General features: G+C 35.1%; 3 protein-coding genes across 4 annotated transcripts; all 3 read right to left on the bottom strand.

Moving 5' to 3' along the window:
• Positions 1-1230: 1230 nt before the first annotated feature.
• LOC111809109 (NAC domain-containing protein 86-like) lies at positions 1231-3913 on the bottom strand. Its single transcript, XM_023695461.1, has 7 exons — positions 3878-3913; positions 3625-3794; positions 2984-3264; positions 2633-2884; positions 2068-2445; positions 1785-1866; positions 1231-1705 (listed from the first exon to the last, which is right to left on the bottom strand). Exons 2-7 carry the CDS (start codon positions 3779-3781, stop codon positions 1242-1244), a joined length of 1614 nt encoding a protein of 537 aa, XP_023551229.1. The 5' UTR covers positions 3782-3794; positions 3878-3913; the 3' UTR covers positions 1231-1241.
• Positions 3914-6958: 3045 nt separating this feature from the next.
• Positions 6959-10166, bottom strand: LOC111809435 (expansin-A13-like). Its single transcript, XM_023695897.1, has 2 exons — positions 9605-10166; positions 6959-7496 (listed from the first exon to the last, which is right to left on the bottom strand). The coding sequence occupies exons 1-2, from the start codon at positions 10102-10104 to the stop codon at positions 7187-7189; spliced, it is 810 nt and encodes a 269-aa protein (XP_023551665.1). The 5' UTR covers positions 10105-10166; the 3' UTR covers positions 6959-7186.
• A 2435-nt stretch (positions 10167-12601) lies between these two features.
• Positions 12602-16492, bottom strand: LOC111808089 (protein REVEILLE 1-like). Of its 2 annotated transcripts, none has more exons than XM_023693887.1 (6): positions 15625-16492; positions 14773-14886; positions 14573-14684; positions 14422-14483; positions 13946-14314; positions 12602-13492 (listed from the first exon to the last, which is right to left on the bottom strand). In XM_023693887.1, exons 2-6 carry the CDS (start codon positions 14854-14856, stop codon positions 12830-12832), a joined length of 1290 nt encoding a protein of 429 aa, XP_023549655.1. In that variant the 5' UTR covers positions 14857-14886; positions 15625-16492; the 3' UTR covers positions 12602-12829. The 2 variants fall into 2 exon arrangements, with proteins under 2 accessions (XP_023549655.1, XP_023549654.1); XM_023693886.1 differs by having other exon boundaries at positions 15035-16492.
• Positions 16493-17325: the final 833 nt, after the last annotated feature.

Below are 17325 nucleotides of genomic sequence, written 5' to 3' on the forward strand. Positions count from 1 at the left end.
CCATTGTAATTGTTGAACTAATGAAAGGTGGTTTAGTTTACACCTACGACACGTTTTTTTAGAGGTGTTCAAAAAATTCGATGACCCAAAAAACTTAATCAACCTAATTCAACTCATATGGTTCGGGTCCTGTTGGATTGAGTTCAATGAAATGAAAAGTTTATAAATCGGGTTCGTTTATGGTTTCTCTAAAACTAAATTGAATTGGGTTGAATGGAACTAAGACATTTTAAAAAAAAAAATTTAGCCATCTGATCTCAAGATCGTTTTTATTTAGACGTGATTCTTATTCATTTAGGGTATTTCAAAATTTACTGAGTCGTTTTACTATGATATATGAAGTGCTAGTCTTTTCAATATATAAAGATTTTCATTTAACTTGCAGAAACTCGCTTTGAAAGGCTCGGGAATTCCCACCATTAAAAAAATCTTTGAAATTACTATTTTTTTTTTTTATAAAAAAATATTTACCTCCGAAAACCTTATTCTCACGAATTTCTCGTGGAGAATCTCCACCCTGATTCCCGCAAAAATAAATAGAAAATTTTATGGAGACGAAGATTGAAATAGGAGGTGGGGACATAAACATGGACTGTGATGTCCCATATTGGTTGTGAGGAGAACAAACCACTATTTACAAAGGCGTAGAAATAAACCACTATTTATAAAGGCGTGGAAACCTCCCCCCAACAGACGCGTTTTAAAGCGTTGAGGGAAAGCTCGAAAGGAAAAGCTCAAATAAGACAATATCTGCTAGCGGTGGATCTGAGCCGTTACAAATGGTTTTAGAGCCAGACATCGGACGATGTGCCAGCCTTCTCTCTGTTCCCCAAAGGGGGTAGACACGAGGCGGTGTGCCAGTAAGAACGCTGGCCGCCCAAAGAAGGGTAGATTGTGATGTCCCACATTGGTCGGGAGGAGAACAAACCATCATTTATAAGGGCTCCCTTGAAGGAAAGCCCGAGAGGGAAACCCCAAAGAGGACAATATCTACTAGCGGTGGATTTGGGCCGTTACAAGGATGGAAGAGGAAAGCCTAAAGAGGACAATATCTAATAGCGGTGGATCTGAAACCCCAAAGAGGACAATATCTACTGGATCTGAAACCCCAAAGAGGACAATATCTACTAGCGGTGGATTTGGGCAGATGAAAGCCTAAAGAGGACAATACCTAATAGCCGTGGATCTGGGCCGTTACAGGGATGGAAAAAAGACTTCAGTGAAATAAATAATTAATATTATTAGTATAATTTGGCCAAACAAATGGAACAAACAGCCAATGAAGCAATGCTAAAGAAAATCAATGTGTTCTTCAAAATCATGTTCAAAGCTTCTCCCTTCTTTGATCTGTGTTCTTCATCTTCATTCAACACAACCTCAACAACTGAACCCATTTTCCTTGTTAACTTACTCCATGTCTTTTTCAGACACGACCCACTTAACAACAATCTGCTGCCTGTCTTTTGAGCTGTCCTTTCATGGCGGCTACTCAAATTTGGCGCCACCAAACACCTCAAGCTTTGGACTTTAACCGTCTCTGAAGGCATTGTTTGGTGGAACAACGTCTCAGCTGCTTGTCTTGTTGACATCAATAGCCCATGGTTTACTTTCATTTCTTCCACCACCTCCAAACTTTGGGACCTCAAATGGTTCGCCGACGTGCCCGATCCTTCCACGACGTAGTTGTCGGGATTCATGGGTTGATCTGTTGTTTACGTTAATGGGTTATGGTAAATTTAATCTCGTTTCGTTCGATTAGTTTAATTGTGTGTATTGTATGTTACCTTGAAGGTGGTTTTGATGATCTTCAATTTGGAAGTTTGAAATGTTGTGTATGGGAATTAGCTTTGAATCTTCCATGCAATTCTGTCCAAAACATGTTTGAATGTGTTAAAGATTACGAGGGTTCGTGAGTTGGGTCGAGTCAGGTTTTGACATTTTTTTACAACCAACCCACTAACCCAGTTGTTCGGGTTGTAAATTTTTCATGGTTTTTTTTTTTGTCGGCTTTTAAATGTTTTAAACCCGAGAAATAAGAAAATAAAAATAGAATGAAAATGTTTATACCTTGTCGAGATCTTTGTTAGAAATTCCGACCCATCTCAAATTCTCGTCTCCGACATTGCCAACGTCTATACACTTAGAATATGGATCCTCCCAAAAGCTCTCCACATCAAATCTTGCTATAGAATTCCAATCTTCAAACCCATCTTTGCTATCCATGAAAGTGAAGTCCTCCTTAGAACAAGCATAAGCATTGCCAATCCCTCCATCCCAAGATTGGTTGGCCGACGCCTCGCTCGAGCCGCCGTCGAGCATGGTGGGATTCGTCGGGATCGACGTCTTGAAGTGATCGGAGTAGCCGGGGTGAGGGAAGTCCTCCACCTCCAATGGTGGCAAAGTGAAACGGTGTTGTAACCTTGCACATTCTAAAGCTATGTCCACCTATTCCAAATCATATGTTTGAAGAAAAATGAAGAATGAAATCGAAAACATTTGAGCATGAACGAGCACGACCTATGATATCAATCGATCGGCTAAACAAATTTTGAGTCGAGTTCAATTACTATTAAACCTAAAAACTTCAAGTCGAAGAATTTAATGAAGAACTTTGACCTAAATGAATGCTCACCTTGGAAGGAGGGTATGGAATATTTGCATAACTTGGGAATAAAGTGGCTGAATTAAAGGCTTCTTGAGATAAGAATTGAGACCAAGAACTCTCGGGTTCTTCACATCTTCCTTCCGAGTAAAGTTCGGAAGATTGGGCACTATTAATGAACTGGTTTGAAGATGAGGTAATGTTGCAATACGGATGATTATGTTCTATTTTCGGTGCTATTATCGTGTTTTTCTTGAACACACGACAAAGTGCATATGCATCCTGATCATAAGACAAATTAAACAGAACGTCAATTAAATCACGTTTAATCTCACAAACTTAAACGAATTGATTATGACCCACAAAAGTTTAGAGAGAAACCTGCAAGCCAGAACAAGCAACTTCGATTTCTCGGTCATCTAGACGATATTCATGCATGACCCAATTAGTACGAGCGCCGTGCGGGGCTCGACCACGATAGTAAACTAGGGTTTTCTTCATCCCCACAGCTCTCGACTCGGAATTCACTTTCCTATCTTTGCCTGTAGCTTTCCAATATCCAGCTTTGGTTGCTCGATTAGTTCTTGACCCGTTTGGATACTTTCTATCTCGAGGGCTAAAGAAGTACCATTCGAGATCCTTGCTCGGAAGCAACGACTTCCCTAAACAATAATTCGAAAAAGAGAAGGAACACTTTCTTTAATAAAGCTAATGCCCACCACAAACAAAATTGACCATAATAAAGCAAAATCATTCTTATTTTACCCTCAATTCCTCTTTTCTATATATTCCCTCTTTTACCTAATCACTCATCATAAACAAAGTAGAACGGGTAAATCACTCCTCTATCTGAATCCTTTGATTTGTTCGAGAAAATAGTGTATCCACTGATCGTCGAACTGGATATTGTCTCTACTTATACATTCAGAACCTCTCCATATTCAACGTGGAAAGCCGAAAAGGGAAAGAAGAGAAAACCCGAAAGAGTAAAAGTTAAACGAATTCATAGAGCTCAAGAATACCTGGTAAATCCCACGGCTCACATTTGTAAAGATCGACTTCAGCGATGACCTCGAGCTCGATCTCCCGACCATTGATCTTGCGTTTGAGATAGTACGCAACGAGTTCTTCGTCGGTCGGGTGGAATCGGAAGCCGGGAGGCAATGAAACAGGAGCCATGACACACAAAACCCTACAAAAACATGCATACACACATAAATACCATATGGGTCAGCAATGATACTAAGAAACAAGAAAAGTGTAGAAAAGAGAAACCTTTGGAGATTGAAAAAATAAAGAGAGTTTGAGAAGAAGAAGAAGAAGGTGGGAGGTTGGGATTGGATATGAAGAGTTTTGTTATGAGTGTTTGTATGGAAATTATCCCAAGCTTCGTAGCTGTTCTTTCTTGGATTCGGATCCACATGTTTATGTCTGGTTGTTTGTTTTGTGTCGTACAAGGAACATCCAAACCACCTTACCTTAATAATGTCTCTTTCACATCCCAAAATTGCTCTCCTTTTTTTGTTCGTTTTTTTTCCCCTTCTTTTGACCATGTTTTCTTTCTTTTTTCTTTTTTTTTATCAACCTTAGCCTAGCTAGACCATACTAGTCCTATGATTCGACTACTACGGTCGAGTATAGTTGCGGTTTAGTCCATGTCATTTAGGGTTGTTTTAGTGGTCGGTTACAGTTGGCTACGACTGTTCAACTTGTTGGTTTCTTGTATTTGACGACTAATTGTCTTGTGGGTATATGTTAAATTAGTGGATGCATGCGACATACAATAGATTGTTAGATGATGAAAGTCCCACGTCGGCTAATTTAGGGAATGATCATGGGTTTATAATCAAAGAATACTCTCTCTATTCGTATGAGGCATTTTGAGGAAGCCCAAAGTAAAGCCACGAGAGCTTAGGCTCAAAGTGAACAATATCATACCATTATGGAGGGTCGTGTTCATTTAACATAGATAACGTGTATGACTATTGGCTAAGCGTGAGAGGCTAAGAGACATATACATGGACGAAATAATTTTTAAAATAGTATTTATAATTTATTTATTTTTTAATATTCGATAGGTTTGAGCCATTGGTATTTTCATTTATTTTATTAAAAGAAAAATAATGTTTAATTTTTAAATTTTTAAATTTTTTTTTTATTAGAAAAAGGGAAGAATAAGAACTAAAGATCGGCGAGTAATGGGAGATGGTGGGGACCATGTGGGGCCAGCTTTGTCCACGTGAATAGCCACGTGGAAAAATAGGATGACGTGGACGTTATAAGGTTAGGTTTGGTGGGGACATGGAAATGTTCCAAATTTCTCTAAATCAATAATGCTTTTCCTTTTGATGAATCAACCTTTTGGTGCTTTTCCTCTTTTACTCATTTTCTTCTATTTTTTTTTTAAATTTCTTTTGTGTAATAATTAAACTTATGAATTCTTTTTTAAAAAAAATTAAAAATTTTAAAATTTAAACTCGATACCTTAACCGATTGAATTAATGTTCTACTTGACAAATTATTATTTTAGTATAAAAAACCCGTTAAAAAATCAATAAACTTTTACGAAAATAACAATTTAGTATATATATATATATATATATATAATTTCGATTAAAAAAAACTTAAGATATCCAATGTAGATCGAGCATGCTTTATTTTTTAAGGAAGCCAAAGAATCTATAGTGACGTTTAGACCTATGCCGTAGGTAGGTGTGTGAACTAAAAATAAAACTAATGATCTTATTATAAAGAGGAATAAAAAAAATTAAAAATATTCAAATTTAAACGTTATGGAAAAAATGAATATCATGAATGCATACGAAAAAATTAGGTTCACTAGTACGAAATATTATGAATAAAAGAAAGCTCTATATCACTACTCGAGCTTAATAATATCAATATATTATAAGTAATAGTAAAAGGTGATTATTGTTTGTATATAATTATTAGTATTATCGACAAAAATGTCAATTATATATTTTATATCGAGACAATCATATTTTTTTTTTCTTTTTTCGAGTTAAATTATTAGCATTCTCTTTTTTATATGAATTAAATGAATTTAGTGTTTGAAGAAATATTTATTAAAAATTGAAGTGGAATTTTGGAATGGATGGATAGATACATTGTCTTTAGATAATAATTATATTTTGATAAAAAGGTATAGAGAGGAAGTTTGGAATATTATTATTATTATTATATGTTTTATAATAAAGTTTGGAATATTATTATTTTATATTTTTAAAATAAAGTTTGGAATATTATTGTGTGCCTTATACATATACGTATATAGCCAATAAAAAAAATACATTAATTATGTAAATAATGTGAAACGGTTTGGTGCTACCACCGAAAGAAATCCTTGTTGCAGCTCCTTTTTTTATTTTTTTAATTTTTTTTTTAATTTTTTTTCCATAATATTTATCACTAAATTAGGGAACCTTAGGGTAAAGGAAACCTTCTTGCTACTTATTATAAAATAATTATTCAAAAAGATAATTTTTTATTTTCAAGTATAAAAATGGAGACTAAATATATTATAGTTAGAATTTTTAAAATAAAAATAAGTTACACGGGTTGAGTCAACGTAGACCTATTAAGTCATACATACCATATATCCTTGTTTAGGTAAGTAGTGAGCAAGTTATACTAAAATAATAATAATAATAATAACGTTGTCACGAGGGTAGGTCCTACCAAACGAGATAAGAAGTTAATTGATGGTAGTCCAATTAGGTGGAGCTAGACATCACATGTAGCTCGACTAGTTGGGACAAGGAACTATTAGATAAATTGTAATCTAAATTATGTGAGATCAGAAGTCACTTTTAAGGAGGTTAACTCAACCAAGCAAGAAAAGAAGCTAAAAGGGTATTGTAGTCTTAACGACCAATAAAGAGTCTCCTAGCCCGAGTGAATTTTAGCTTATAAGGTAAACTAATCAACCAAAAGTCTAGACAAACAAAATATGTATAGTGCTCGAGGTCACATGAGGCAAATAATAAGTTCAGCCATCACAAAATTAATGAGTGTTAATATAAACATAACCGAGTGATAATTGACATAGATTTCTTAAGTTGGAAGTTCAAATCTTCATACCCAACATTTATTATGCCAAAAAAAAAAAAAACAAAATAGATATCAATATGAACACAGTTCAACCGTTAATGACAAACAAAAAAAAAGTTAATAGATACAAGCACGAACCTAGTTTAGTAGTAATTGACCAGTGCTGCTGAGAGGTACGATACGATGAAAAATATTACAATATAGACTCCCTTGTTACAAATTTTGAAGTCCATAAACTACATTAAAAATTTAAAAGCTCAGTTTCTAAATCATTTTAAACTAAAATACATTAAGATAATAAACTAATATATAATATAAAGCTATACTTAATAGACCAAATTGTCATGCACTTATCCTTTACAAACATCATCCCAAAGCCTCATTGAGACGAGCACTGTTCTTGTACACTTGATGAAGATATGAAAATCAAAATCTATTACCCTTCGGCTAAGAAAAAAGATGAATATATATACCTACGGGAGAGAATGGAAACTAATATAACAGTGGAAATTTTCAAGATTCAAATTGCTTACCTTCAAAAGTTTGCCCAAAGTTCCAATCCTTTGGAGCAACATTGTAGGACGTAATTGTAACTCCATCACTGCTAGTGACTTCGAATGATAGGGCCTGATTGTTCAAGTCAGCATTTATGTGCCAGTTTTGCCCCCAGTTACGACCCATCGAAAGCCAACCGGTTCTCGAGCCCTTGATCTTTACAGCACTGACATCTCCAGCGCCTGCAACGTTGCTTATCAACACAGAGAGGTAGATGCCAAACCCCGAAACCGTATATCGAATGCCCCCTTCCTTTCTGCATTTGATCCTGCAAAAGCCATATCAAGAGAGGTTGAGACTCACTGGTTTAGAAAGATGGAGCAAGGGCAAAAGGAGGCACCGACCAGATTCTGTATATTCCCACAATTCTAATGCACTAGTTGGCAAGAACATACAGATTTTCGGGGAAAGGACACGATATATTCACCGAGGGAATTTACAAAGAAGCTACTCTAATTGGCGCTTAGCGAAAAAGTAATGGTAGAAAGAACTTTGAAGAGAGTACACAAAGAAATCACCAATTTGACCAAGTCAAGAACCTCAACCGAAGTTCTTTTTTACTTTTTATATATACCTCATGAGAAGTAGCTACCATGGAATTTTGAATAGAACTTTAGCTTCCTTTAGAACATATGGCCATAAAGAGGTTGGTCCAAAAGATATTAATAGTGAACGGCCCACCATTCAAATTGAACATAGAGAGAATCTGATCTCGAAAGTAAGTCAGCAGCAAATATACAATGCAGAAAAAAAGTGATTCTGATTATCACCGTTCTTTTGAATATAATGCACTAACTGGGCGAGATTTGCATAAAGATAAGCTTTTTTGAACTTGATCACTAGTATTAACTCTCTCGAATGCAAGGGCCTACAGCGGGATTCAAGTATTAGCTAGAATCTCTTTCTAGACCAAATCACCAAGGACTGCAAATATTGCGGTTCCTTCCAACAATTTATATTTCAGCAACCATGTACCATTTTGTCTTAGAATTATCAAGAGTCAAAGTACATGGAAGCACAGGGGGAAGTGAATCACTACCAATCCACAGGTTTTTAGGAAGATATCTAACTCAACTATCTGTAACGAACCTTTAAATCATAGAAGGTAACGATTAGGTGCTGGCACTTGATAGTGGGAAAAAGAACTATGGGTTTCTGATTCTGTTAGCTTTCAAGAAGAATTACTCCAAACAAGAGACCAAGTCCTTTCAATTGAATAAAAAATAAAAAAATAAAAAACTCAAAAGACAGTCATTACAAAAATGCAGCATAGATGGAAGATAATACGACAGGGTTGTGAGGTTTCATAGATTTCCAACACTGAAAGAAACACCTTTTACAATATTATTGCTAAAGAGGAGATCATTCCATTACAAGGATCCCCGACTCTAAAACACGAGTCCAACATTTAGAAACATGATTATCATACATCTTAAGGCTTCGAAATAACTATCAAGCATAACATCATTTGAGTTCTTGTCAGTTAGTACTGGCTATTGAATACCAAAACCCAACTTGATGTTTCAAACAAGTTGAAGATTATTATCATCACTATCGTATATGTGAACAGTGTCCCAAATTGGCTAAAAGAGAGTAAGTTCATGGGTATAGATGCAAGAACAACTATCTTCAATAGTATGAGGCATTCGGGTGAAAATAAAAGCAAAGTTATGCAGCCTTGAGACTATGTAAGCTACTAGAACACCCAACTAATTAGAAAGTCAGCCATCTATCAGGCTTGTACTTTTCCTTCTAATATAGAACTATCACATTGTAAAAGCTCAATTACAGTGGTGTTGACTTCTGATAACATCATAAATAAATCAGGGGCGAGTATGTTAAGGAAGGTTTATTGTTCTAACCTTAACCGATTAATTAGGCTTTGTTTAGGGAAGGTTAATCGTGTCTTATAATCAACACCAATTCTGATGTAACTAACTATTTCAGTGAAATACACAATATCATTTGTAACCAGCGCGCACAATGTGTTTTCTCTAGAACCTGTACCTCATTTAAATTTTATCATAATTTTCGAAGGCATGCATGATTGAAGGTCTAACAAAATCCACCTAATTTATAGCTGAAGGAATCCACAGTCACAATGTATACATATTGTAACAGAATCGGATAAATCAGAAACTTCAATGATACATAAAAAATCAGGTACTAAAAAAACTTCAGGATGTTTTCAGCTCGATGGAATTATATGATGAAATTTAAAAATAAAACATAAATGATCAAGACAAAAAGGCAAAATTCGACTACATAGTAACGCAAGCACAGATCTCTTCGCAGATTTCACTCCTCAATCAAATTGATCAACTAATCTAAAAGAAAAACAAATAAGCCAGAAGAAAGAAGGCACTGAACACATACCTCCGATACTGAACAGGCATGTTTCCCGCCTTCCAGATAGCGATCTTCTCAAACGCCTCAATAGGGAGCACAAAATGCTTATTAGGAGGGTTACAATGGCCTCCACCCTCAGCCGTAAAGCCATAATTAGGCGCACAGAAATTCGTAACAGTAACAATGATAGAGGTACCAGGAATACACCACCGGAGGTCCTCCACACACCGAAGCTGAAAGCAAGCTCCACAGATCATACCGCGTTCAAACAGCGCCTCACTGAGCCCCACCGTCGCCATGCCATAACCTGCCTTCACTAAATCACCATATCCACAAGCTCCACCAACCGCATCGCGAGGATCGGCAGCAGCATAGTACGTGGCCCGAGCAGATCTCCACTCAGAAAGTGACGGCGCAACCTCCGGCGACGGAGAGGAGGTTGCAGACGAGAAATGAGAGGCGACTGGAGATGTGAGAACTGCTGCAAGTGTGAAGAGAAGGAAGTGAAGTGGAAGAGATGGCGACATCTCTCCGCAGAGAGAGAGGGAGAGAAAGCGAGGGGCAAACTGGGGAAGATAATAAAATTGTAATTTTCTATTTTTGAAATCATTGATTATTTATATTAATGGTAGAAAAAGAATTATAAAGTTTTTAAAAAAAATTAAAATAAAATAAAAATAAATTGAAGTGAATAGTTTCGTTGGTTCCGCTTAAAATAATATGCTTATCTCCTCATGTCGGTTATGGAATCGAGAGAGAAAAGAAAAGTCTTGCCTTTTTCTTTTCTTTTTTGAATTAAAGATAAAAATCATTCCAATACCTTTTTCTTAAAAAAAAAAAAATAAATAATTATAATAATATTAAATTACAATTTTAGCCATCCTTATCAACTTGAGTATAGTTTAATTAATATTAATTAGTAAATTTATTTAAAGTGTCCCGACTAGAGAATCTTTATTTAAATAAAAAATATGAGTAGAGCGGATAATTATTATTCCACGTCCCCACCCGACTATATAGTTTAAATTAACTTATTATATATATTTCTTTCTTTAATAAATAAATAAATATAATAATTAACGCACTAATAAATAAGCGAGAAATTGACTCTGTTACTGGTTCTCGAGTTTATTAGTTGTTACTAAGTTACTTTTTGGAAAGCACGTTCATGCTAATGGTTTCGAAAGTCGATGGCTAACTTCTCTCCCTATTAGTCGAGCTGCTTCACTCTTTCCCGCCAGTAACTTGAGTGTATTTTGAATAGTCAAAACTCTCTCGAGTTCTACTGAAATATGAATCAGACTTTGCAGCCAACCGCTCCAATTCTATCTTCCACCCCAATAGATATTAAATTGATGATTACAGGTAGACCGACACGATACGAAAGTTTTAAAAGTTTTAAAGTGATGGGTGATTGTCGGTTTAGGGGGAAATGGTGAATCATGAATGGTCCTTTCCATTCCAAATATGGGACCTTTTATGGTTGGTTGTGACTTATGAGATTTAATTCCCTCTCATACGAAAGTGAAAGAAGTTGAAGTTTATAGGATAAGGTTTAACCGTGCTCGATACGAGCACGGTCCAATAGTTTTAAGAGGTCATAGGCTTGAATCCAAGAGGTTAAAAAAACGCTACGATGAAGAAGAAAATAATTAACGAATGTTTGATTGAGTATCGAGAGTTTTAATGCTTAGCTCTTTCTCCTATGATTCCTTTAACATTTCGGTTTTTGAGATTTCTTTCAAAAGATAAGTTATTCTCGTTCCATTAGACTTCAGAATGTTTTGTTCTTTTTTTTCTCTACTTTACCAATATTGAGTTACAAGAATTCTCGGTATTAAGGTCGATTTGTGACATTATTTCATAATGAAAATGCTTATCTTCGTACTGTCAACTTGAGCATAGGTCAATTGATTAAAATATATATAATCGACCAGAAGTCGTAGATCTGAATCCTCACTTCGACATACTGTATTCCAAAAAAAGTAACGTGCTCGAGCAATAGGGGTAAAGACGTAATTATGTGCTTATTACAGATGGAATCAAGTTGTTGTTTACTTGTTAATTTGACCTATTGGATGGGTAGCTGGATTTAGTAACTTGCAAGCTGCCAAAAGCATAGCGGACTCCCACTTTATGGGGTAATTATTTTTTCCTTATTTTCTCAATTTTTTTTAATCATATTTTTTCTAGAAAAAAATATTTAATTTCTATTTTATGGGTTAATAAATCGTTATTTTATTTTATTTTATTTTTAAAAAAGTAGTCCTAGTCCAAATTATTTATTTATTTATTAATTTTACATGACCCACATACGGCAACCCCATGTTACACATTTCAACTTTATTTTCTAATAATAATAATTATTATTATTATTATATGATAGAAACAAACAAACATTATATTATTTATAATGGAAATTTAAATTTTTTACCTATAAAAAAATTTACTAGTAATTTAACACTTCCGAACTATGTGTCACAATTTCACTTTTGATGGCAGCGGACTTTCGGTTATGCGACACTCACTCTCCAATTACAAGTGAGCTAAGTCAATTCGTTCTTGCGTCGCTTACGGCCAAGCGACGTATGCTCGAGCCTCTAGCCTTAGTTTTAAGAGAAGGTTTTAGAAAACGAGGACAGAGAGAGATTTTCGAAAGAGACGTTATATAAGCAAGCAAGAGAGAAATAACAACCGCTCACAATATATAAACTTTGGGTAAGGAGAAGTTGACAACTAGTCGTATCCCCTACTCTGAGGCATTTTATGTTTATCAAGCCTAGACATGATATTTATGAAAAGTCATGCTTCCTAGACATACAAAAGTAAAACACTAGAATATGAAAAGACATTAAGGGTTGGGTTTGTCATGGGCATGCGGTCATGGGTAACATGGCTTGGACGAGCATGACCGTGACACTATGCTCGTTCCGGCATTAAATTTTCGATATCAAACGTTACAATATCGAATACACTAAACATGAAAAATCAATAGTAGGAGAGAAACGAGAGAAAAAGGCATAATAAGTTTTGAATCAAAATAGAATATTAATTTCCCGAGAATTTACGGTTACAAAAATTACAAAAATTGACAAAATTATTTAGATAAACAAGAAGGAATATAATTATGTATAATATGAACAAAGGAAAAAAAATTATAAAAAATGGCATTGTTAAAAAATATATATATATATTTAAACAAAACTTTACCAAGCCTCTTCTGCTTCTCCTTAATGGCTGTACAAAATTTATCTATAAGCAAAGCCTAATCCTCTTCTCCTCCCTCTCTGTATCTGTGATTGTATGGGACTGTGTTGCTCTCTCTGTCATGCATCTTTTGTATGGCACAAACCCTTTGGTGTTCTTTTCATGGCTACTTATTAATTCACAAGACAATGCTTTTCCAATCATCTCATCTCTACTCTGAAATACTCTGCTGCTGCTGCTTTGGATATCATTTTCCCCACTGTTTAACGATCCCGTGTTCGACCCGCACCATGATTGATCCTTGTGGGCTTCCCTATCATCGACTTCTCGACTTGGATTCGAATGTGCTTGATTAAAACAGTGTACAAAAGATAGTGGATAACTGTTATAAGAACTCCACCATGATACCGGGACTGTAGAACCCGCGCCTTGATTCGAGTCGACACTATTGCGTTGTATGAAATAGAAAGCTCCATGATTCCAAGTGCTCTCTGGATTTCGTGTAGGAGATTTCCTTGGTGATATTTGTTTTTGGTTTTCCCCTGGTTTAGAGTCGGCCCTGGATGAACAGGTCTCTATGGGTGGAGTTTGCTTGTGGGGATCTGATATTAATACAGTTCTTCCAAAGAGCTTAAGACTTTGGAGTGATGGTTCTTTTGTAGAGTCATCTTTTTCATGGATATCATCCTTTGCAAATAACTCCAGGTTCTGTCATCCAAAATAACAAAGCTTTTAGTTGCAACAAGAGGTATTTAATTATGGCTCAAGCCCACCACTAGTAAATATTGTTCTTCCCTTTCGGGTTTTTGAAATGCGGCTAAGGAGAGGTTTCCACACCCTTATAAAAGGGTGCTTCGTTCTCTCACAATCCATTCCCTTCGGGGCCCAGCGTCCTTTCTAGCACATCGCCTCATGTTCACTCCCTTCGGGGTTCAGAATCCTCACTAGCACATCGCCCGGTGTCTAACTCTAATATCATTTGTAATAGCCCAGCCCCTCACCGATACTGTCCTCTTTGGGTTTTCTCTTGTTCGGACTTCCTCTCAAGGTTTTGAAGAAGTTTCCACAATCTTCTAAAGGGTTTTCTTTTTTTATTCTTGTTCTTGTTCTCTCACAGTTAATGAATAAAATGACTATCAGGGAGACAAAAAGAAGCTGCACCTTTGAAGTTTTCTCATGGAGAGTTGAATTTTCTGGTACTGGGGCTGCTGCTGTTGGAGACTCATTGTCCAATGAAGATGGAACAGATGAATCTGGAGATGCACTATCATGATGAATCCTTGAATTGGCCAACATTAGCGTATCCGAACCACTCGTCGCTGCTACGACGGTTGATGTCGGAGACTGGCATTCTTTATCTGAAAGCTGTGGAGATAAAGACCTTGTCTGTTCTGAAATGGAGGATAGCTTATGAGAATGAGCTACTTCTTTACGGGGATATGGATGCGCTGGCTTTCGTTTCGGACGTGGCGGAGGAATCTCAATGCATCCTACTAAGTTTGTGCTACATCCAGTTGAATTACGCGTGACCTAAGGCAAAAGGAAAACAAATGAGAAGGTGGAAGATCATGAACATGAAGAACAAGTATTAATCCTTCAACAATTATTTACATTTATAAATGGGAATGTTTATATACCTTGGAGAAGAACTTCTGAGCATGGCTACGAATCTGAACTGCTGTCTTGGTACCCACATGCTCTGTTAGGAAAAATCAATTTGAGAGAGAACGATAAAGAAAAACATAGTATAATTGGATATGCCATCGTGCTCTTTTTGTTCAACCATACCTTCTATTTGTCGCCAATCACGGCCATAAAGCTTCAGAGCTTCTATGAACTTATCATGTTCTTCTTCTTTCCATCTTTCTCTTTGTTTTGTGATTGTGTAAGGTTTCCTTGCCTAACCAATGAGAAACATAGGGTAAAGTTATTAAGAAATTCTTGAAATGAAGCATATCAGAATTTTGAAACAGAGAATTGGGCAAAACCTTGGGTGCAAATTCCTTCAATTGGACATTTGCTGAAGAGTGTTGATCAGGAGTCACAGTTGATTCATAAACAGCTGAATTCATGTTGTTAGAACAGAGACCTCCACCAGTGTTCTACAGTGATGAAGAATCAGAGGATAAGTTAATACAATAAAAGAAAAGAAAAATCATGCGTCAAGAGACATCAAGAAATTCACTCTTAACATGAAATTCTGTTCAAAATATTGAAAATAAACTACTTGAACTAGAGCTGGAATCTTACCATGTTAAAATTCCCAGAATTATCCAAACCAAAAATGGTGAATAGGATGATAATATAGCACGATTCCAGATTCCAAATTCCAATTGCAAATTCAAGGGTATGATCAAGAACAGATGCAAGCGATAATTAACTGAAAAAATGTTGAGGAGACAAGTAAAGGTTTTATGTTTTCTTCACTCTCCCCTGAGGCCCTGTATAAACTTCTTAACCAATGGGGAAAATATCTACCCAGTTTCGTGAAAAGTACAAACTCTAAAACGAAGAACTAAAATGAGAAAAAGAAATTCTAACATTTCGCAGAGATATTCGGGAAACTTTTCAAGAGTAATTGTAGGAGGCCAAACTTTAGCCTGACTGTACAATTCTGTTGGCTCAGATTTCAATATTGACCAAAACTCATCAAATTCAACACATGGACAGATGAAAAAAGAAATGTAAAACACGTTCTCCTATTATTTCTCGATTCTCATACCAATAATTAACAAGATCTGAAAGCTTTCAAGGTACAAAAACGGACCAAACGAATCATTGGTCCAAATTACGTTTCGAAAGGTGATAGCAGAGAAGGAGAAGAAACGGAATATTCATACTTGTAATTGACGCCTGCAGCACCCATGGAAAATTTTGTCTTCCTCTGCTTTAACGGAGACAAACACCTCTGTCTTCAAGAAGTTGATTGCTGTTCAATTTACAGTAACCAAGAAATCCTCTGTACTCTTTAACAATCCGAATCAACAACCCCTAAATAGCCAAATAATCGACAGTTTGCGTTCAAAAGCTTGATATGAAACTGATTTTGTTCCACTTCCACGGTTAAATATCCTTATTCAAGTCAGGAGTAAATGACTCTAAACCAAAATATCAAGGTCAAATGCTTCAAAACCCTAAAATTGAGCGACCAGCCACTGAACCAATGTCTAGGGCTTCAAGCCTAGGAAAACAACGGGAATCAGATTCGCCGCAGTAGACTTCAGAGAAACGAAACGATATTACGTCCGTACAAGAGCAACAAAAGAACAACTAATTCCTCGATTGCGAAAGTGGAGAAGAACAAGACAACAAAACTATGAACAACAACTTCATTCTTAACATCAAACAGCTCCTGGTTACGCAGAAACCAAACAAACCCGATCAATCGCCCTGCTGCCAATATGGAGACAACTGATTCAAGAACAAATTACACCGAAAACAATAAACAGTGGAAAAAACAGAGAAGCTGGAAAAACATAGATATAGAGATTAAACTCCGATCGCGACCAGAAAAACCAGTCCGTTCCGTCCAAATTCCGAATCAAAACAAATACAACATAAACTTCAGTTGGAGAACAAGGAAGTTATGCGAAGAAGATGAAGAAGGATAAGAACAGCAAAAATGGCGATGGAATTCAGAGTAGAAGAAAAGCTGTAAATGAAGAAGAAGGAAGAGACATTGTGATGTAGCTACAAGAAGACTGAAGAGTTTTGCGGTGAAGAGCAATAAAAATAGCTACCACATATTCTTTTTTTTTTTTTTTTATATATAAAAAAAATCGGATAAAAATAAAATATTCTCAAATTTTTAAAATTTAAATAATACCTTCAAAATTTTTAAAAATATTATAACAATATTCTTAAATTTTTAAAAATTTAGAATAGAAATGGAACTATATTTTTATTAATTTAATTATAAAAATGAAAATATAGCGTGTTTAAATTTATCTAGTTTTTATTTAATTCTTTTTCACCGTAATTTTTATTTTTTAATAAAATTCAAATATTATTAGAATGAAAAATAGAAATAAAATTGGATTGATGGTGTAAATCAATCGGAATACAAATTAGCCACTAATACATATAATGGAAAAAACATAAACTAATTAAATATTGAGAATAAATAAAATATATTATAAATTAAAACATAAATAAAGAATATTAAGATATAATATCTAAAATATATTTCATAAATAATATTTCTCTAAAATTATATATCGCGATATAATTTATGATATAAATTAATTTTTTATTTAATTTAATAAGAAAAATAAAAAGTGTAATAAAAAATAAAGCGCAATCAGAATTAATTTTAGCTACATAACACGTGTCGTTCTTTTATTATGTCTACCCTTCTATATTGGATAGCTTTTTAAATCCATTATGACGTCATTTTTACTCTTTTTTGTAATAAATAATAAAAAGACGTATTAGTTTGTCTTAAATTTATTATTTATGAGGATATTATGAATTTTTTATTTTTTATTTTGTAAATGAAAATTGTGAATTTCATAATTAAAAAACAAATCAATTGAATTTGG

The sequence above is a fragment of the Cucurbita pepo genome, chromosome LG13, assembly GCF_002806865.2.
Source record: "Cucurbita pepo subsp. pepo cultivar mu-cu-16 chromosome LG13, ASM280686v2, whole genome shotgun sequence".
In the NCBI taxonomy this organism is placed as follows: domain Eukaryota; kingdom Viridiplantae; phylum Streptophyta; class Magnoliopsida; order Cucurbitales; family Cucurbitaceae; genus Cucurbita; species Cucurbita pepo.

Excerpts from the sequence above, each read along its gene's own strand:
- LOC111809109 (XM_023695461.1), bottom strand. The coding sequence starts at position 3,781 with ATGGCTCCTGTTTCATTGCCTCCCGGCTTCCGATTCCACCCGACCGAC. Across the intron at positions 3,265-3,624 it reads TGAGCCGTGGGATTTACCAG|GGAAGTCGTTGCTTCCGAGC; the intron begins GTATTCTTGAGC and ends ATTATTGTTTAG. Across the intron at positions 1,867-2,067 it reads CTAACAAAGATCTCGACAAG|AATTGCATGGAAGATTCAAA; the intron begins GTATAAACATTT and ends TGTTTTGGACAG.
- LOC111809435 (XM_023695897.1), bottom strand. The coding sequence starts at position 10,104 with ATGTCGCCATCTCTTCCACTTCACTTCCTTCTCTTCACACTTGCAGCA. Across the intron at positions 7,497-9,604 it reads ATGCCTGTTCAGTATCGGAG|GATCAAATGCAGAAAGGAAG; the intron begins GTATGTGTTCAG and ends TGGCTTTTGCAG.
- LOC111808089 (XM_023693886.1), bottom strand. Across the intron at positions 14,685-14,772 it reads TGAAGGAATTTGCACCCAAG|GCAAGGAAACCTTACACAAT; the intron begins GTTTTGCCCAAT and ends CTCATTGGTTAG. Across the intron at positions 14,484-14,572 it reads TGATTGGCGACAAATAGAAG|AGCATGTGGGTACCAAGACA; the intron begins GTATGGTTGAAC and ends TTTTCCTAACAG.